Source organism: Bactrocera neohumeralis, chromosome 4, assembly GCF_024586455.1.
Source record: "Bactrocera neohumeralis isolate Rockhampton chromosome 4, APGP_CSIRO_Bneo_wtdbg2-racon-allhic-juicebox.fasta_v2, whole genome shotgun sequence".
Classification (NCBI taxonomy): Eukaryota; Metazoa; Arthropoda; class Insecta; order Diptera; family Tephritidae; genus Bactrocera; species Bactrocera neohumeralis.
The window spans coordinates 24379101-24397849 of NC_065921.1; the positions used below are offsets into that span (position 1 = coordinate 24379101).

General features: G+C 37.9%; 2 protein-coding genes across 6 annotated transcripts in view; both read right to left on the reverse strand.

Annotated features, from left to right (window-relative positions):
• Positions 1 to 18749, reverse strand: part of LOC126757313 (calcium release-activated calcium channel protein 1) — a 165862-nt gene that overhangs the window by 53128 nt on the left and 93985 nt on the right. The window contains exons 1-2 of one of the 5 annotated variants that reach the window (XM_050471114.1): positions 2811 to 3026; positions 1589 to 1780 (exon numbers count right to left, since the gene is read on the reverse strand). The exons of 2 other annotated variants lie outside the window; for them this stretch is intronic. The gene's annotated coding sequence lies outside the window, so the exon portion shown is untranslated. Of the gene's footprint in view, positions 1 to 930; positions 1034 to 1588; positions 1781 to 2810; positions 3027 to 18749 lie in introns of those variants that run through there. 2 more of the 5 variants (XM_050471113.1, XM_050471115.1) reach the window with 2 other exon arrangements.
• On the reverse strand, positions 7531 to 9709 carry LOC126757308 (alkaline phosphatase-like). Its single transcript, XM_050471104.1, has 3 exons — positions 9198 to 9709; positions 8116 to 9124; positions 7531 to 8019 (listed from the first exon to the last, which is right to left on the reverse strand). The coding sequence occupies exons 1-3, from the start codon at positions 9609 to 9611 to the stop codon at positions 7841 to 7843; spliced, it is 1602 nt and encodes a 533-aa protein (XP_050327061.1). The 5' UTR covers positions 9612 to 9709; the 3' UTR covers positions 7531 to 7840.

Consider the following 18749-nt stretch of genomic DNA (forward strand, 5'->3'; position numbering starts at 1 on the left):
CCATTTGACGAGATATCTTCACAAAATTTGGCATGCATTATTGTCTAAAGCAATAATGCAATCTCCGAAGAAATTGTTCAGATCGGATCATTATAGCATATAGCTGCCATACAAACTGACCGATCCAAATCAAGTTATTGTATGGTAAATTTTGTACTTGTGTAGATTGTTATAGCTTCGTTGCAATCGAAATTAACGCTTTTTCCTTTTCTCTTTCTCATGCACTTTCTGTAACGGTGCGCTGAAATTTCGATACTGTTTCGTTGGTGAAAAGCTTCCAGGACTTCAAAGTAGACGTTTGTTTTCATTTTGACTTCCTCATTTGAGTAGAATCTTGCTTCATAAAGCCACATTTTGCACCTGGTAAAGCGAAAATAGTCGATGGGGCATCGAATATAATGGGTGTAGGGCTAGCTCATAACATAATTCCTGCCCTTTATCGGGTACTACCTGTTATCGTGAAAACCCTTACTTCAGCGCGGAATATTCTGCGAACAGATTTGTCATAATACTTATGTCGTAACACTTATGAAGCGATAATTTGACTTTAACGGTATTTTTTGCCATCAAAAAACAATGTTTTTTCAACATGTAATTCCCCTTTTTTCCCGTGGTAAACAAAACTAGCAGAGGTACCGGCACTTTAAGAGCAACAACTTGCGAACGTTTGAACGAAATGTTATGAAAATTTAACAGTATTTTAGTTAAGGTTAGCACTCTAAGCCAATGATATACATTTTTTTGTAGCGCGATCTCTTAAGATTAATTTATGAGGATTGCACCGCGACCTAAGGTCTCTCGTGCCGCGATCTCTTGCTCAGACCAAAGACTTTTCATCAAAACTAGCACTAAAGCACAGTCACAATTTAATCAGGAAAACACAAATATGTACTAAATAAACGACTAGTGAGGAATAACGGAATATTTTACCGGTTAGATAAACACAGATAAAAGCGCTGGCGCTGGCGTTGGCGCGGAAATGTAAAACACAACTGTTTTGGCTGAGTTGCAAAGGAATTCTGAAAGGGTTATCTTAGCCCTCGCGGATGTTTAACCAAACTGAGCGACAGTGCGCTGTGCTAGGTGCAGAGGGGTTGCCACAAGCGTTTTGTAAGCGAAAATGTACGCTTTTTGTATACATACATATATAATTATATAGCTTTGTAGACAGCCATCAAGTTGTTTGCCTTTTCTATGATTTTTTTATTTACAATTTATTTTCTGTTTGCCACGCTGTCTTGCCAGCCAACAATTTGTGTACCTTTTGCATACCAATATACACATATGCACGTATATGTATATTTCTATACATATACATATATATAATTATATATATGTATGTATAATTGTAAGTGTGGCGTTGGTCGCGCTTATCGCAACAGTGGCAGCAGCAGCTCGTCTGCTGTTAGTTTAACGAGTGATAAATGCAGTTGGTGTTGTTGCCGGCTTTGGCTAACACCTAGCGTTGATAATAATGCGCCATAAAGCAATTATGACTATATGTACATATGTATGTATGCATGTATGTATGTAATTGCTCATATTTGTATACACATTTTAGTGCATCATAGTGAAGGCAGCCACTCACCTATAATGTGCAATCGTTATTTGTAGTTTTATGTATGTAAATACAAGTACATTTATACATATGTATATACATGTGAAAACTAACGGCGCAACAAGTAGTCGAACGTGTTTCGCTGCAATTCGGCTTGATAGCGTTTGTTTTGTTTAACGGTAATATGCAATTGCACAGATTGTTTGTTTGGCGAGTTTTTACCTAATAAAAGTTAAATTATTATTTTTTAGATTTTTAAAATATTTTTTTTTTTTGGAATTTCAAAAATTGTTTTAGAATTTTTCCTTTTTAATTTTTATTTTTTTTTAATATTTTTTTAATTAATCTTTAATTCTTTTTTTTGTGAATTCTTGTTAAACTTAAAATTTTATTTTTTGAAAATTTTGTTTTTAATTTAAATTATTTTCTATTATATATAGTTTTTAGCTAAAAACGTTAAATTATTACGTTTTATATATGTACATACATATGTACATTATATACATATACAGTACATATGTATACATTCTTTATTTTCGTTGGAAAATTTTCATTATTTTTTAATAATTTTTTTAATTTTTGAACTTTTGTTTTGAAGTTATTTAAAATTAGTTTTTGAATTTGTTTTTTTATTTTCTATTTTAATTTAATTTTTTTTTAATAATAGTTTTATATTTAACTTATTTAAATTTTTTACTGTTATGTAGATATAACATACGGTTTACCGGTTAGATATATATTTTTTTTTTTAGAAATTTTATATTTTAAAACTTTGTTTGAAGTTTAAAACTATTTTTGAAATTTTTTGAATTTAATTTTTTCTATTAAATGCAGTTTTTAGCTAAAAGTGCTAATTGTAATTTTTTTTTTGAATATTTAATGAAATACATATATTTTTTATTTCCGTTATTTCGTTCATTATTTTTTGAAATTAGTTTTGAAATTATTTAAAATTTTTAAAAATTATTTTTTTGAAATTTTGTTATTTAATTTTTTTATTATTTTTTTTTTTATTTTGTTTTCAATTTAAAATTTTTTTTAATTTATTTTTTTTTAGTTTTTTTAATTTAATTTTTTTTTTAATTCAAAATTTTTGTTTGAAATTATTATTTTTAATTTAAACTATTTGTTTTAGTTTAAACTTATTTTATATATTTTTCACAATTTTCCAACAACCTTCCACCGGCAAAGTAACTCTACGCGCACAACACCTTTCGTATTACAACAATTACAACAACTCTTATCGACAAACCTCTTAATTTTGTTTTTACTTTCTGTTTTTCACTGCGCCCACTGCTTCTTCAAATATTTGTACATTTTTTTTATTTATTTTTTTATTTTGTTTTCCGGCTGTATTCACTCTCTTTAACTGCCCGTTTTGACTTTAACGCTTTGCTTCGCTCGCTTCATGCAACAGCTTCCAAAAAATTTATGCTATTGCCTCATTGAAAGCATCGCTGCTGACTGTCTGCGCTGAACGCTTACCAATTGCCGCCTAGTCTCGTGGCCGCCAGCTGGTTGCCGCTGTTGCTTCCGCCTCAGCTGTCATTGCTGTGTCTGCTGCCGCTGCTAGTTACTCCACTGTTACTGTTAAAGTCGCTGCTGCTGCTCAGGTCTCTTCACGGCCGGTTTCTCATTGCTGTTCCCGGTTATTCTATTTTGCTTTCATCGGTTAACATAAATGAGCGGTGAACTCTGTTAACATTTTACCTGTACTGATGCTAAACTTAAAAGCATGTAACCGAGTGTATATGTTGGGAGGGAGAGAGCTTTAAACTTTTTCTAACTTGTCAAATAGAAAAGCTCACTTTGTTTAGAAGAGAATATTTGGTTTTATTAGCTTAATGGGTGATCAAAAAGTACTGTTGTTGTTTAAAGTATATTTTTTATGGAAAGTGAGATGCTTGATTTTAATACAAACCAAGAAAAAGCACAAATTTCGGGGCACCGAAGTTGTAATACCCTTTGCTAATACAAAATATTCTTATATAATATAATATAATAATTATAATAATACTTGTGAAAATTCGTGAAGATATTTAGTCAAATTAAAAAATTGTCCACACAACCATTTGATTTTGATCGTTCAGTTTGTACGACAGCTATTTGGTATAGTAGTCCAATATCCGGCGGTTTCTTGAGGAGAAAAGGGTATATTTCAGGTCGATATCTCAAAAACTGAAAGACTAGTTCGTATATTTATATTCTGTATTAGGGTTTCTGCCAAATTTAATATACCCTTTTCGAAACAGATAGTCTGAGTTACATTATATATATAGTAAATGGTGATCAATTTCGAGTTTCCCTACTTTTTTAAAGACAAAACACAGAAACTGAAAAGTCCATTCGTTGAGTCCAATTTTCAATGACCCGTTCGAACATTTCTGATGACTGGTGAATGAAACGCGTGATATTTTGCTTTACGCTGAATCGAAGGCGGAATGCGGGCAATCCTTCTGACTTATCACCGAGGGAAAAATTTTAACGGTGTGATATCCCACGATATTGGTGACCAATCGACCGGCCCAAAACGTAAAATTATCTACTCTACCGAAGTGTTCTCTCAATAGATCCATTAATTTGATGCGATGTGTGGGTAGTTGCGCCCTCTTGTTGAAACAAACTGTCGCCGAGATCACGAACATCAAGAAATTTCAGGCACTAAATAGTCGGATTTCATGGTGCGATAACGGTCGCCATTGACGGTTATGTTTTCACCGGCATCATTTTTGAAGAAATATGGACCGATGATTCTACCGGCTCACAAGCCACACTAAATCATTGTTTTTTCTGAATGAAATGACAGCTCTTGAATCTCTTCAGGTTGCCCTTTGTCCCAAATGCGGGAATTTTGCTTGTTTACATACCCATTGAGCCAGAAATGAGCCTCCTCGCTGAACACAATTTGGTAAAATGCACCAAGCCGTCCTAAACGTCCGAGTTGCTTTGAACCGTTCCGAATCGACTGTCCACGGCTTTCGTATACACTCTCAGCTACAGCTGATATATTTTTTTTACAGTGTGCTGGACGTGGTCTATTCGGTCGAATATTATCCAGTAATGAACACTGCATCTTAAGATGGGTGATGGTGTTGCGAATAGTACGCTCAGTAGTCCGATCATGTTGACTATAAATTGAGCGAAACGCTAAAAATACGAGAAGAAATCCGGAATATTTAGCAGAGATGTTCTTCATAATTTAGTATGCGCTATATATTCAACAAAAGCGCCAAGAAATGTAGTTAATTAAGTTTTTATTTTATTTTTTCTTAAGTCCTGATAACAACAGCTTCAAACTATTCACCTTTTACATTCCGCCCACGGAAAGGTATAGTCTTGACTGAAGCTTTCATGCTTAACATGAAGTATTGCTGTTAAGTTTATTGAGCAAACAGATGAGTAACAGTTAAGTTCTAAATGTAAACAAGTACACGACTACAGATGAAGAAGTCATTTCTTAAGCAAAGTATTTAAAGGTCAAACTAAGCACTAATAAATCTGCATTCATTTACCAAAAAGTATGCTAATATTTTAATAATTAATGTTTAATAATGTAGGTATTCGCACATTTCTGCTAGCTATCTTGGAATGAGTTAAATTTAATAAAAGAGACAGTATCCTCAAGAAAGGTCATTAACCTCGCTAAAGCAGGAGTTCACTTATGGTGAAAAAAATAATCAATGACCTAACCAAAGATCATCGTGAAGGTTTGTTTACCTTTCAAAAGAGTTAATGATCGTGTCTAAAGTGAACAAAAGGCTCATTGAACTCGGAATGAATGTTAACCCTCGCTAAAAGTCTTTGATCATAGAAAGGGTTGTTAACCTTGCTGAAGGTTAACCAAATAGTCATTGGCCCCAGAAAGTATTGTTGGCCCTGTAGATGTGTCAATTTTCATTCAAAAATTATCAAAACCGGGCAAAACATTTTGAAGACCCCAGATACCATACAATGTACCTAAAGAACCTTAGCTAGATAGTGGTCTTTTTAAAGCAATGAGCATATAACATCATACATATATAGAAGCATAAATTGTCCAAGAAAATTTAAACCGACATCGGCACCGGTTATCTGGGTTAACCCCCAAAGGCCATTGAACACGCTCAAGACCAGGAGGAGTTTTTGCCATCTCTAATGGCAAAGAGAGTGATTGACCTAGGGAACGATCCTTGACCTAGCTAAAGGTAAATCATAAAATCAATGACCTCCCCAAAGTTCAAATTTTATAAATTTCATTGATCTTGGGAAGGATTGTAGAACTTGTAACCTAATGTAATATACATAACTTGAGTTTTGTGGCAGAAGTATTGACCCAAACTTCAATGAAGACACTTGTGGTATTATGTAGTCTAGCGAAATAGATAACATACATAAACACTGTACTTAGTCCTGCCATGAGTTCTGTTACAAGTTTCTGTACAAGTCCAGAGTTTCTATTGGTATTGACGACGTTGTTCGAATCAAAAAACTGAGAGTCTCCAAATTTTTGTGGCGTATTCAAAAACTGCATTCCAATGGATTCAAATCTGGACTTCCAGACGGACTTCCCGACGGCCAATCATCTGCAGCTATGAAATCCAGAATATTTCCTTTAATTCACAGCTGGCTGGTGTTTGCCCTGTGTGCTGAAAAAAATTTTCCTGGATGATTCAATGATCTCCATGGAAGATAATATTGCTTAACTGCTCTAACAAGCCTTCTAAAACATCCGGATGCCACACTTTTGACTCAGTTTTTTCCTAGAAGTGAAGAAATGTAACGCCTTCACAGGAGACATCCCATCAAACCCTTACAGCAGCTGGATGGTGACCACTTTGAACCATACGATAACAACTTTTCGCATTTTTGAATGTTTTTACGTAGATTTTGTCGTTTTAAAAATTTCCTTAACAGCGAACATTTCCATAATCCATCATCATAATCCGCATCAAACTGTAGTTCGGATCATTTTCAAGTTGTTGCTCAGCCCAATTCACGAAAATACCACGATTCTGGTGGTCAAGTGGCTTCAGTTCTTTCGTTAATTTGATCTTGTAAGAATGTGGGTCAAGATCATTTCGCAAAATTCGCCACAACGACGGCACAGCGAAGTCCAACGTTTGAGAACGACGAGTGAGAGACTGATTTCGGTCTTCCTCAATTGATGAGCTAGCGGCAGAAATATTCTCGACACTACGGGCACTTCTTTATCTCACTCGCACGGGAACATTTTATACTGTGCCTATGCCTGTGGATTCAATTTTTTTCATTAGACGCTCAGTTGTTGATCTGACAGGACGATTATTACGACCATAAATTGGACGTAGCGCTCTTAAGACTCCGAATTTCGGTAGTAAAATTTAATAATTTTGACTCGTGGTTGGAACGTATATATTTCCATGACGAAATGGCAAACCTTACTGCAGAGAAGTGACAAAAGAGCGGGAAAAATATGGCATCGTTTGCTGTCGCTATCGGGTTTACTTTTGTAGCGATCTTATTGAAAAACCCGTTACTTGGCCTACGAAGGTTTTGTGACAAAATTTTGCGCAAGTTTTGTGTACAATCGTATGCTGAATACTGCAAATAGTGAAATATTAAGTTGTAGAGATTTAAAGGGCATCAAAATATAAGGCGTCCGTTTGTGTGACGCTAGTGTGTGACATTCATAACAAGACATCTTCCCAGTTTCGGAAATGTATTATTACGTAAGACTGCCACACGCATCTAAAAGAAAAGCGAAGCTGCACTCGGCTAAGCTGCTTTGTCAGTTAAGGCGCCACTGTAGTAGCGGAATGATAACTATATTTAGACTTTTACAATATCAATCTGAGTACTTAAATAATTATTGCTCATATTTGCTCAGCACTTTGTGTTGATTTATTACAGAAGATAGCGGAATCTTCAGTAAATTTACGCTTGACCTTGGGAAGGTGTCAAGTAGGAACTGAAATAAATCACCTATGTTTGTTGATACCATCATAAAAATTGCATTCAAATTTAAAAGCGACTTCTGTTTATTTCAGCATTTTCACATTAAAGCTGCAACAATACAAATAACAAGTACGACGTTTCATAAATAATTTTGTAACAAGTGGCTACAATTGACTAAGCACTTTTCTTTATTGTTGTTATCACACTCTTTTTTTTTGTGTGGCACACCAACATTTACAATGACCTATATATTATGTTAGTCCGTCGAGCTATAAAAAACATTATTTTTTTTTTTGTTTTTTAATAAACTAGAGCACTATGCATTGCTATCTAGCAATGAGGGTTTGCCCTCTAAAGCTAAATGCATTTTCAGCTGCACATCTTCGGCCCATCACCAATACAACTCGCATAAGCCATCAAATGCGGCAGGAGATTTTGTTGCATGACGCCTGAGAAGAGGTGCTCCCAAGGGCCTGAAGCGTACACGGACACATCCTCACCTGAATGCGCACCTATTGTCTGTTTAATGTAGCTGGGCGCAATGAAGTCTTAAACAGAAAAAACATATTTGGAGCATAAGTGTTTACAATTGAGGTTATGTAAAATAATTTCCACAAACTGCTAACAGTTCCATCATTTATTACCTGGTTTTCCCATTTTACCCGTCAAATCCATTCTACTACCATCCGGGTTCAGATATTGGTTTGTGCCAAGTGCATAATTCAATGTCGCATATGGCACACCGTTTAAGTCCGTGCCCATATTATTCAAACCCAATATGTTATTGCCACGCTCAGGATAACCGGATACGGATAAACCATGACCATGATCCGCTGTCACAACGATTAATGTTTCCGCTGGATCGGTCATAGAACGCGCCAGCTGTATGGCTTTATCGAACTCCAAAATTTCATCCAAAGCTGTACCGGCCTTATTCTCATGATTACCATAGTCTATAAGGCCACCTTCGATGAAGATGAAATAACCATTCGGTTTTTGATTGAGGAAAGCCAAAGCGACACCGGTCATTTCGGCTAGTGTCGGCTGTTTGTCGTTCGCTACCAAATTATAGTCCATCAATCCGCTATTAAAGAGACCCATAATATTCGATATTCGCGTAATATTGACACGTAACAGTTCGTCACGATTTTTTACGATGACACCATTCGGATGTAGATTCTGCCAGGTTGTTAGTAAATTTCGATTATCCAAACGTACACCGGGATTACCGAAAGAGTCCTTTATCGTCTTCGGCAGAAATTTAGCCATACCACCACCCATAAGCACATCCAAATGCTTGCCCGGCTCTTCGGTGATCAATTGCTGTGCCATATCCGTGCAGACGGACGGATCGACGTCATATGATAATACATCGGCATCGCTTTGCCATTGCCGATTGGCGACATGCGCATAACCACCCGATGGACTGGCGTGCGTTAGTGTTGTGGTGGTGATAAACCCGGAAGCTTTACCCGCCGCCTGCGCCCAATCATACAGCGACGTCAAATCATTGGTGGGATCCATGCTGGCCGTACAATTGTTATAGTTGACATTTGCATTTACGCCCAGCAACAGTAAATTCGTTTTCACGCCAGTCATATAAGCGGTCGATGTACACGCTGAATCCGCTACTTGTCCATTGGTACAGTAGGTCTAAAAATTCGGTTCAGAAAAGTTGTAAACTAAAAGCAAATATGTATTTAATTTCAAAGCATTGCCAACTCACTCTGCTCAAAGCGGTGTAGGGAAACTTCTCAAATGATAATAACTGTTCTTCACCCAAGTAGCCAACACGCTGTCCATGCAAAATCCTAGCCGAAGTAATGGCGGTGATTGGCATGCCGTCACCGAGAAAAAAGATGACATTTTTCGCTTTATTCTTATTCAATGCGGTGTTTAGTTTTTTTTCTATCTCGCTATTGGCTTGATCCCTCCAGAATTGCGGGTTTAACTCGGCTGTTGGCACCATGCGGTTAGTTTTAGCCACACCCTCACCCATGACAAAATTGAGATCCCGTGTCGCGGCAATACTCCGTGGTGGCGGCGGCGCATGGAAGTCAGCCCAAGCTGACGACACTAACTGTATAAGGCACAGCACTGCCCATAACTTGTCTGGCATACTACTGTCTTTAACTAACATTGCACTATTTTTGTATATAGAAAACCGAAGTCGTAAGTTGCGCGTTCACCGTGTATACCAAACGTCCGCAAAGCAAAGTCCAAGTCAACTGCCTTCAAAATGCTAAACCGAGCGCCTTTTATCGCTTGCTGCTGGATTGAGTGACCGACAATGTCATTAGCTAACGGAAAATGACAGAATTTCTCTCCTTATGCAGTTTTACAGTTATGATAGTGCATCTTCGTTACACGCTACTTGCTTCATCTATTACATAGTAGGCGCAAATATTTATCTTGGCATTTGTGGTGTTTTTAATTGTCATCGCAATTCCCGTAACAACTCGGCTAAACTATAAATCTCCCAGTGAATGCCCTTCAACGCCGGTTGCTCACGTGCTTTAAAATGAATTTGCATTATCTTGTTTTGCTCATTTGGCTAAAGTTTATAACCGTAAACGTGCAAGTTATAAAATTAAAATAACGGCATCTAATTGGTTCGTATCTTGACGTAGATTGCAGCGAATATGTAAAAATAACCTGTAGCTAAAGTTGGTTATATCATGTGATTTATGACGTCACTTTAGCCTGGAGTTTAGTTTGAGAAGGTTAGAACCTCGGATTCTATTTTAACTATATTTGATTCCAAAGTTGTTATCTTTCCAAAAAAAAATGATATGCAATAGTATTACTTAAAGTATTGTCTTTAGGAAGCTATAAATGTTCCCATCTTCAATTTCTTCCATTGCATCCCAAAAGAACCACTTCGGTATAGCGGTCATGAAGGCATCAAACCATTCTCTGATACCTTTTTACGTGAACCGCATTTCAGAGACTCTGCACAGACCGAAACAGATGGTGTTCAGAAAGGATAAGATCCGGTCTATAAGGCGGATGACAAAACTCTCCAGCTGCTGTTTAACAAATAGTTTTTAACCGGGCTTGAAAATATGAGGACGAACATAGTAATGATGGAAAATTCTTGGCTCGTGTCTAGTCAGAAATTCGGGACGCTTTTCGGCAATCGCTTGCTTCAATGAGATGAGTTTTTGTCTTAGAAGCTCATAATACAGCATCTTGGTTAATTGATTGAAAAGGGATACGTATTAGCGGCAGACTGCAGGCATCTCACTTAGCCCAATATTAGATCCATTGTGCTCCCGGCTTCTCACGAAAATAAGGCTTTCCCAGCAACTAAGTCGTTTTGGCAAGTTCTCGTAAATTGGAGTATTGAGAGCCGTAGAAAATACTCCGTCTTAGCCGGTTGAAGGTTGGGAATCGCACAGATAATTGTCTAGCATCTCATCATCCTCCGCACACGCTTTGGATTCCAACGAATCCACTTTTCTGAGACACAGCTCTTAAGGCTAGGTGCCCTGAGCACTAAAATTTTACTAAGTTCCCTTTTGTCTAGAAGTAGAAAGTTTTTGGTTTGTCCTCCATCAACCGTACAACGAAATAACTTTGTGGTATGATCTGTGTTGCTAGTATTCGAAGACTTGAGGTGTTTCTCTAGCTTTAAGTAACCCTTAAAGGAACTGAGGGCAACTGCCCCATGCGTGCTAACTTTTTCTTCGTTCTCATCCTATATGACTGGGTACCCAGATGAAAATAACCGTGTTGCCTACTAAGAGTCTAGCTATTGCCTGCTTTCATAACCTAACGCAGTAAGGCTTAGTCTTAGCGCTAATTAGCTTTAATTATTGCTTAGATGTCCACTTGGAAGGTCTTTGGGCTTGCTGGTTAGAGCAAAAGCGCATTTGGCACTTTCTGTTATGCCAACAATATTGGCCTGAAAGACTGAATTGTAGTCATTTAGTTTAAAGCTATCTTTTGCATATGGATTACTACGAAGGAAGCCCGCTCCTGACCCTATTTCACCCTTTGATCCGGCGATGAATATATATAGTATATTTCGCTGTGTCGATAACAGAACCATTGGTCCTTTTTATCTACTGAGGAATGAAAACGTTGTGCTTAATTGCTCATGGATCTTCTTTTCTTGGTCGAATTACCAATTTACACTAAGTTCCTTAACAAGATCGAGTATAATATCGTGCTCGAAGTGATGCCGAGTCGGATTTAAAGATTAAGAGTAAAAAAAATTGTCAAAGATTTCGAGCAGAATGGTCAAGGTACACCTATTTTTCGCAAGTGAGACTCCACGAAATTCATCAAATGAAGTCTTGGTTCTATGTAATTTGAAAAAATTGCAGTACGAACTGAGTTAAAGGTAAGTGTCAGGTTTGGATGGATACAACAGGTTAGAATTTATGGTTGAACCGAAAATCTTAGTTTCGCTAAAGCGGCACCATTAGAAGAGCTCAGAGGATCTTTAAAAACCGTCAACGGTAGTAGGTGAACAATTCGAAAAAGAGTGCAAGTTCTTGAGGAATTTAAAGTTTCCGTAGTTATAATCATGATTGGACCCAAATTCCTGAGCTTCTAGGAACATTCTCAGCGAAACTCATTATTCTTATGAGACTGCTTAGATGGGAATCAAGCAGCTGCACGACAACTTTACAACCAATGAAGCTGTGCAGATCTTATGACTTGAGAAATTTAAGGCTTACAACGAGTTGATGGTCATGGCTAGACAACTCCCTCCAGAAAAAGACAGCGAGTTTCGCTAATAGCAATTCAAAGTCGAATCACTGCACGAGATGAATTGGATGAAAAGTTAGTGTCTAGGATAAACTTCAGAGGATCCTCCTTACTCAAAACCCATTATAATACAGAAAAAAATCTTAGAGCAATTTAAATTTTACCCCAAACTGAAATAGCCAAAAGTATATAAAGAGAAAGCTGTGTGCATGCAACACGATTTCGAAAGAGAGAAAAATGCATATGCAATTTTTAACATAAAGTGAAACCGCATAACAGTTTAACAGAGCTTTACAAGCAGAAAGCTTTTGCGCGGCATGTGGTATATACAGATCTGTACATAAGTATTTATATATGAGTGTTGCTTTGCGGTACACATCCCATCCCTTACAAAGCAATCACCACATGCCGACCATCAGTTGAGGTTTCGGAAGCTTTCCGGCATTCGGACCAACAACACAGGTCAATAATTTCTAATTTCATTTAAGTACCAGCCGAGTGCATGCAGCACACTTAATTCCGGTTGAAATGCCGTTGCAGCTGCTGATTTTCAGCATGTCAGCCGATTTGAGCCGGAAGTGGTGCAGCTCTAGAGCGGAAATGACTATTTTCAAAAGCGCAACGGAGGTATATGATGGGGGAATAAGAAGCAGCTGCGGGTAGGAAGGGAAGAAAAGTAATGGAAACGAAATTTTATGACTAGGAGAAAAAAATAATAATGATAATTAAAGAGGGCATATGCTAAGCGAAATATTATGGGGAGTAGGCAGAGAAAAATAAGCAAGAAACTATTTTAATGGTCAACAAAAAAAGAGGCAGGAATGTTTGATAAATGGAATCTACTTGTTGTTTTCATACTCGCCCACCCGGCATGTGGGCGCTATATGCATACTCCAAGATGTCTATTTTCCGATGAACCGCTTCGCTGAAGAAATGCCACTGGGAGAGAGAGCTGTACAGCTTTCTTAAATATTTTGGATGAACGTCACCTTATCTGAGTACTGAATTCATTGAAATCCTCTAAGTTCCCGGACCTTGATGGCATCATACCGGCGCAACTAAAGCGTATGGTCAAGATGTAATGAAGGCTGCCTGGTTGGCTGCCACCTAAGTGAACTGCGTTAGCTTAGGACATGTTTCAGAGGCCTCTAGACTGGCTTCGGTTATCCTTGTTTCTGTTGAAAACGTTGAAGAGACACATGGATCTGTATATTAAAATCATAATACCGGGTGGTTAAGGATCGGTCGACACTGTCAGGTGATAGCTTACGCTGACGATGTTGTTCTTATATTTAAAGGAAAATTCCTAAATGCCGTCTACGAGTTAACCGAAGAGTACCTCTAATTGGAGCGGATAGAAGCCTAGTAAAACTGAAATTGTTTCATTTACTAGGAGATACAAGATCCCTAACGTCTCTCATCTCTCTTTTGGGAGTTCACGTCTTCAACCTGTTGATAAGGTAAAATACCTAGGGCTTATCCTCGATATTAATCTTTCACGGAGGCTATATATTGGGGGGAGAGTAAGGAATTGATCAGTTGTCTTATTGCTGTAGAGGAGCTATAGGAAAAAATTACTCTTATCAAAGGTAGTCAAGCCAATTATGTTCTAGGGTGTATTCGTCAAGTGGAGCGCGTTCTAAAGAAGGTTAGATTAAGAAGAAACTCACGTGGACAGCTTAGAGCGCTGGTCCGTTGTGTTACCTAAAAACTTCTTACGAATCGACAAAGCGCTTTCAGTTTACCAAAAATTTGTTGTGGCGGCCAATGTCAGTTTCAGCTATGACTCTTGATTCGCCGAATATAAGACTACCGCTATGTTTCATTCTCAGTCTTCCAAATGCTGAACAATGGAGGAGAAAGTGCCTGGATGGTACATACAGGTTCATTGGTCCAGTACTAGAACGCAAGATGGAGATCCAACTCGGTCCCATTCCGATGTAAGCGGAGTAAGAGAGCCCACTCTGGCTAGCTCGTCGACTTTTCTGAGAGTACCCACCTTTTCTTCTTCTACAGCAATATAGAGCAACCGATGCCCTCCAGCCATGATACTACATCGTGCAAAGTAGTTTCGACCGGCCTGTCTTTGATGTGGGTATGCAGGACCTTTAACAGTTTACCCCTCGGTTTTCTGCTCCTAATGTACAGATTCCAGAGTCTTTCCATCGTTTTCAACCTGGGCCTGATGTAGAAGCTCTTTCCTGTCTCCAGACTTTCGAAACACGGCACATTCTTACTATCGTCATACTCTGAGAATATATCGGAAATAATTTGGCTTCATTTCTGTTATTTATTTAAATCTGAAGAGCTTGTAGTAACTTTGCAGTAAACTGGTTGCTTTGGAACTAGTGATTTTGGGCATAGTCCATAACCAGTCTCAACTAAAGTTAATTTTTATATTCTTCGTTAATAAACCAAATAAAATTAGTTGCTTTGCATTATACTAGTTACTTTGGGGTTAGAGCGGAACTAGTTATTATTGTAACCACTACCAATTCTGCAGTAAATTGTATTTCCTACACTCTTATTTGCCAAATTTCTTTGTAAATTTTTTTTAGTTTGAATTGTGGGTGATTGTTTACAAATATCTATATATGTATGTATATACTACATAGTACCTTTGTATATTAATATAATATACATATGTACATATATATATGCAAACATGCAAACATACAATGTTGGGCACAAATTTGGCAGTTACAGCTATGCTCGCAGGTGTGACCATTATCTACAACACAAATAAATACATTTCTGCTTTTGAATGCCAACATTTGCATGGCTCAGTGCCAGTTTGCAGGTTGTTTATAAAGTCAAATGTTGCCACCAATGTGGTTTCGGTGTTAATAAAAGTCAATCAAAAACGCTCTCGGCTGCTAACACACGAGTTGATTGTATTTACATACTGAATATTCACGTAAGTGTGTGTGCACGTGATGAAGGGAGTGATACGGTTGTAATTGTGTGTGTGTGTTTATGAAGAATGCCTGCGGTTTCCTGCAGCGGCAAAATATGGTGGCTACATCATATCTGTTTATTTACTATATATGTGTTTGTTTGTATGGCAGTGTGAACATTTGTGGCAACCAACATCGCCCACAGCATGTTATCTCTTTTATTTAATTCCCTACGAGGCATGTGGCGTTCAGTTGACAGCAGGTGTTGTTGTAAACTACATAATTAGCAGCAAACACACCTGTACTGTTTCTGATTTGCTCATTTTCGATGAAATTTTAAATGTTTCGGTTATTTAGTTTTAACCCAATTTCCATACCATAATAATGGTTTAATTTTTTCTTCTTCTTGTTTGCACCACACTGGCATTTTTTGGCAGGATCCGTCCTTTTTACTACATTTTAGGCTGGTCTGCTGCTGTCAATTATGTCAAATTCATGCATGTTTTGCCAACAAATACTTCGGGTCCTCAGCAACATTGTCAAGCATCTCTTTTGCGAACTCTACTCGACGTCGTTTTTGCAAAAGACTCTGGCCTTTTTGTACAAGTCTAGCATTGACATGCTTCATACCCGAAACATTAACAAAAATTAATAAATAAATAAAGAAATAAAGGCTGTTGAGATCATCAGCTATCAAGCTATCAAATATTTGATGTTATCGTTCTTAAGAGAGATGGATGAACGATTCGGATGAAGTTACAGCTGGATGACTTAACGATCTTCACTAAATGCTTTATGTCACTCAAACTGTTACTTATGTTTCTGATTTCCTCAAAACACTTCTACTCCTATGGGGGCGACAATGTTCAGCGTTCCAGCGAATGTCGCTCTAAAAATGAGTCGAAACCTAAAAACCCACGTCAAAATCGGTAAAAAATCAAGGTGATACTTATCGTATTCTTTGACAATCTTGGTGGTGTTAACTATGAATTTATTCCAAAGAGTCAAACGGTCAACAAGGCATTCTATTTTGATGTTTTGAGGCGGTTTTTTTTAACGATTTTTTTGTAACGATGCATTTTTTGTAAACAATTGCATTTGCCGGCAGATTTTTATTATCTGTGACGTACTTCTTTTCGAAGCTGAAAAATCTGCTTCGGGGAACGCGTCATAAGTCCATGGAAGTCGTTAAATGTCATTCGCTGAAGGCACTGCAGGCCATGCCAGCCAATGTTTATACGTAACTTGCGTTTTATATTTCGGAATTAGGCAACCCTTCCCAGGGTTGTGTGCTAATTTTGGGTCCTACGACATAAAAAAGACCCCCAATGAAAAGAAAAAAACCTCAGTGTTGTAATATTGCACAACTTATAACTTTATCGTAAATTGTGACATTTTTGATGTCATGCATACTCGGAATATTTTGACATACCAACGAAAACAAACGTGTTGTTTACAGTAACTTAAAATATTCATCTCAGCAAAAAAATGGAACTAAATCGCGAACATTTTCGCGAGATTATTTTTTACAACTTTCAACGCGGATTAACTTGGGAACAGTGTATTGAGGAATTTAATTCAATAATCACGATGCAGCTCTATCATGAGAATAGTGAATGCAATCAAGGTCGTAGACCACCTCAAGGTAAATTTCGTGAAGGTCGCTTAAAACAAGTTGTTGTTCCGGAAACTATTGAAACTGTGCGCAAACTAATATTGGAAGATCGTCATGTGATTTATCATGAGATAGAGAAAACTATAGGCTTTGGTGAGGCCAGCATACATTCAATGTTGCATGATTTCACCACGATAATGCCATCTTTCAAACATTGACTGAAATAACTATGAGCGCTCAAAGCATTGATTTGATGAGCCATCCATCGTTTAGTCCTGACTTCGCACCGAATGACTTCTTTCTATTCCCAAACGTGGAGGATGGAGTCATGTGTGGAATGGATTGTCATTCACTTGACCATATAAAGGAGCGCAAATTCGGTGTGGGATTCGTGGTGGGAAAGAGACTAAGTCGCCGAGTACTGTCATTCACCCCGGTGGATGAACGCCTAGCCATAATCCGCATCTAAGCGAAGTTCTTCAACTCATAGGACCTTATCAGTGTGGCATTAAACCTGGATCAACAACCGATTATATATTCACCATGCGCCAAATCTTCGAAAAGACCCGTGAGAAGAGAATCGACACACACCACCTCTTCGTCAATTTCAAAGGGGCTTTTGACAGCATGAAAAGGAGCTGCCTTTGAGCAACACCAAAAGCTCCAACAGGATCGGGAAGGACCTATCCGAGCCGTTCGATACCAAACGAGGTTTCAGACAAGGCGACTCCCTATCGTGCGATTTCTTCAATCTGCTGCTGGAGAAAATAATTTGAGCTGCAGAACTTAATCGAGCAGTTACAATCATCTACAAGAGTGTACAGCTCTTGGCGTATGTCGATGATATTGACATCACTGGCCTCAACACCCGGGCCGTTAGTTCTGCTTTCTCCAGACTAGATAAAGAAACAAAGCAAATGGGTCTGGCAGTGAACGAGAACCAGACGAAATATCTCCTGTCATCAAAAAAACAGTCGTTGCCCTCACGAATAAGCTCCCACGTCACTGTTGATAGTCATAACTTCGAAGTTGTAGATAATTTCGTCTATCTCGGAACCAGCATTAACAGTAACAAAAATGTCAGCCTCGAAATTCAACGCCGAATAACTCTTGCCAACAGGTGCTAGCTTGGATTGAGTAGGCAATTGGGAAGTAAAATCCTCTCTCGACGAACAAAAACCAAACTCTATAAGACACTCATCATCTCCGTCCTGCTATATGGTGCAGAGGCATGGACGATGACCACATCTGATGAGTTGATGTTACGAGTTTTCGAGAGAAAGGTTTTGCGAAAGATTTATGGTCCTTTGCGCGTTGCCCACGGCGAATATCGCATTCGATGGAACGATGAACTGTTTGAGATATATGTACGACGACATTGACATAGTTTAGTGAATTAAAAGACAGCGGTTACGCGGGCTAGGTCATGTCGTACGTATCGACAAAAACAGTCCAGCTCTGAAAGTATTAGACAGAATACCCGCCGGGGGAAGCCGAGGAAGAGGAAGACCTTCACTCCGTTGGAAAGATCAGGTGGAGAAGGACCTGGCTTCGCTTGGAATTTCCAATTGACGCTACGTTGCGAAAAGAAGAAACGCATGTTTCGGAAATCTTTCAATTTTAATTCCATTATTTCAAAAGCATACAAAGGTTTATAGACATGAAAGATAAAGTGATTTTTAATGACTAATATTTTTTTGTTCTCAAATTCCGATATATAAATGGCAACCGTCGTAACAAATGTGTAGAAACATTTTATTAAAGGTGGGCAGGCTTGTATTGGCGCAAAATAAGCCTAATTTGAAGCCAATAATAACAGATCAATAAAGTCCTCGGTTTGACAATAGATGGCGCTACTAGAATTAAATCCTTCGAAAGGCGCGTGTATAAATATGACAGCCGTCAGATCATTAGTTTGGAAATTATATCATTTTGGGTGAAGCAATTTTTGTTATTGTGAAAAAAAAGGTAGAAAAAGGAATTTCGCGTGTTGATAAAATTTTGTTTTTAGAAAGGGGAAAAATACAGTTGAAGTAAAAACTTAGCC